The sequence below is a fragment of the Meleagris gallopavo genome, assembly GCF_000146605.3.
Source record: "Meleagris gallopavo isolate NT-WF06-2002-E0010 breed Aviagen turkey brand Nicholas breeding stock chromosome 15 unlocalized genomic scaffold, Turkey_5.1 Chr15_random_7180001832560, whole genome shotgun sequence".
In the NCBI taxonomy this organism is placed as follows: Eukaryota; Metazoa; Chordata; class Aves; order Galliformes; family Phasianidae; genus Meleagris; species Meleagris gallopavo.
This window is the reverse complement of record NW_011098479.1, coordinates 1-901: the sequence shown is the minus strand read 5'-3', so window position 1 is coordinate 901 and position 901 is coordinate 1. Positions and strand designations below refer to the sequence as shown.

Here is a 901-nt window from a genome sequence, read left to right as displayed (position 1 = left end):
CGAAATCTCGGGCGCGTTGTCGTTCACGTCCGTCACCGAGATCGACACCCTCGCCGTGTCGAAAAGGCCACCGCTATCCTGTGCCTGTAATTCTAATTCGTAGAAGTCGCCTTCCTCAAAATCTAGGTTCTTCAGTAGTATAATATCTCCTGTTTCCCTCTCGAGCTGGAAGTATTCCACTGCTATGTTTGTAACTTTCCTCAGTGAGTACTTCACGTCGCCGTTGGTTCCTTCGTCGGGATCGGTGGCGGTGACGCTGAGCAGCGTGGAGCCCACGGGCACGTCCTCGGGCACTCGCACCGTGTACACCGCCTGGCTGAACGCGGGCGCGTTGTCGTTGGCGTCCAGCACAGCCACGCGGATGCGCGCCGTGCCCGTCCGCGCCGGCTCGCCGCCGTCGCTCGCCCTCAGCAGCAGCTCGTGAAACGCCGCCTCCTCCCGGTCCAGCGCCTTGGCCAGCACCAGCTCGGGACTCTTCTCGCCGTCGGCTCCCGCCTGCACCGACAACGAGAAGTGCTCGTCGCCGCTCAGCGCGTAGCTCTGCAGGGAGTTTGCACCCAAGTCCGGGTCGTGAGCCGTAGATAGAAGAAACCTCGACCCCACAACTGTCATTTCGCTCATTCTCAGAACCATTTCGTTCTCTCTGAAAATGGGCGCATTGTCGTTGATGTCTGTGATTTCCACTTCGATTGCATAAACCTTCATCTCGCCCTCCACGATCAGCTCACAGCGCAGCACGCATTTCTCCTGCAGACGGCACAGCTGCTCCCTGTCGATCCTCTCGGCCGTCACCAAGTGGCCGCTGCTCGCATGCAGAGCGAAATACTGCGTCCTGCCTTTGTCCAGGATGCGGGTGCCGCGGTCATGGAGTGCCGCCATCTCCAGCGCCAGGTCCTCGGCC

At 60.4% G+C, this 901-nt stretch overlaps 1 protein-coding gene across 1 annotated transcript; it reads right to left on the bottom strand.

The window, feature by feature from the left end:
• Window positions 1-3: 3 nt before the first annotated feature.
• LOC109364197 (protocadherin gamma-A12-like) lies at window positions 4-897 on the bottom strand (the record flags this gene model as incomplete). Its single annotated transcript, XM_019610809.1, has 1 exon — window positions 4-897. A coding segment is annotated over one exon (894 nt), but the record flags the coding sequence as incomplete, so codon positions are not given.
• Window positions 898-901: the final 4 nt, after the last annotated feature.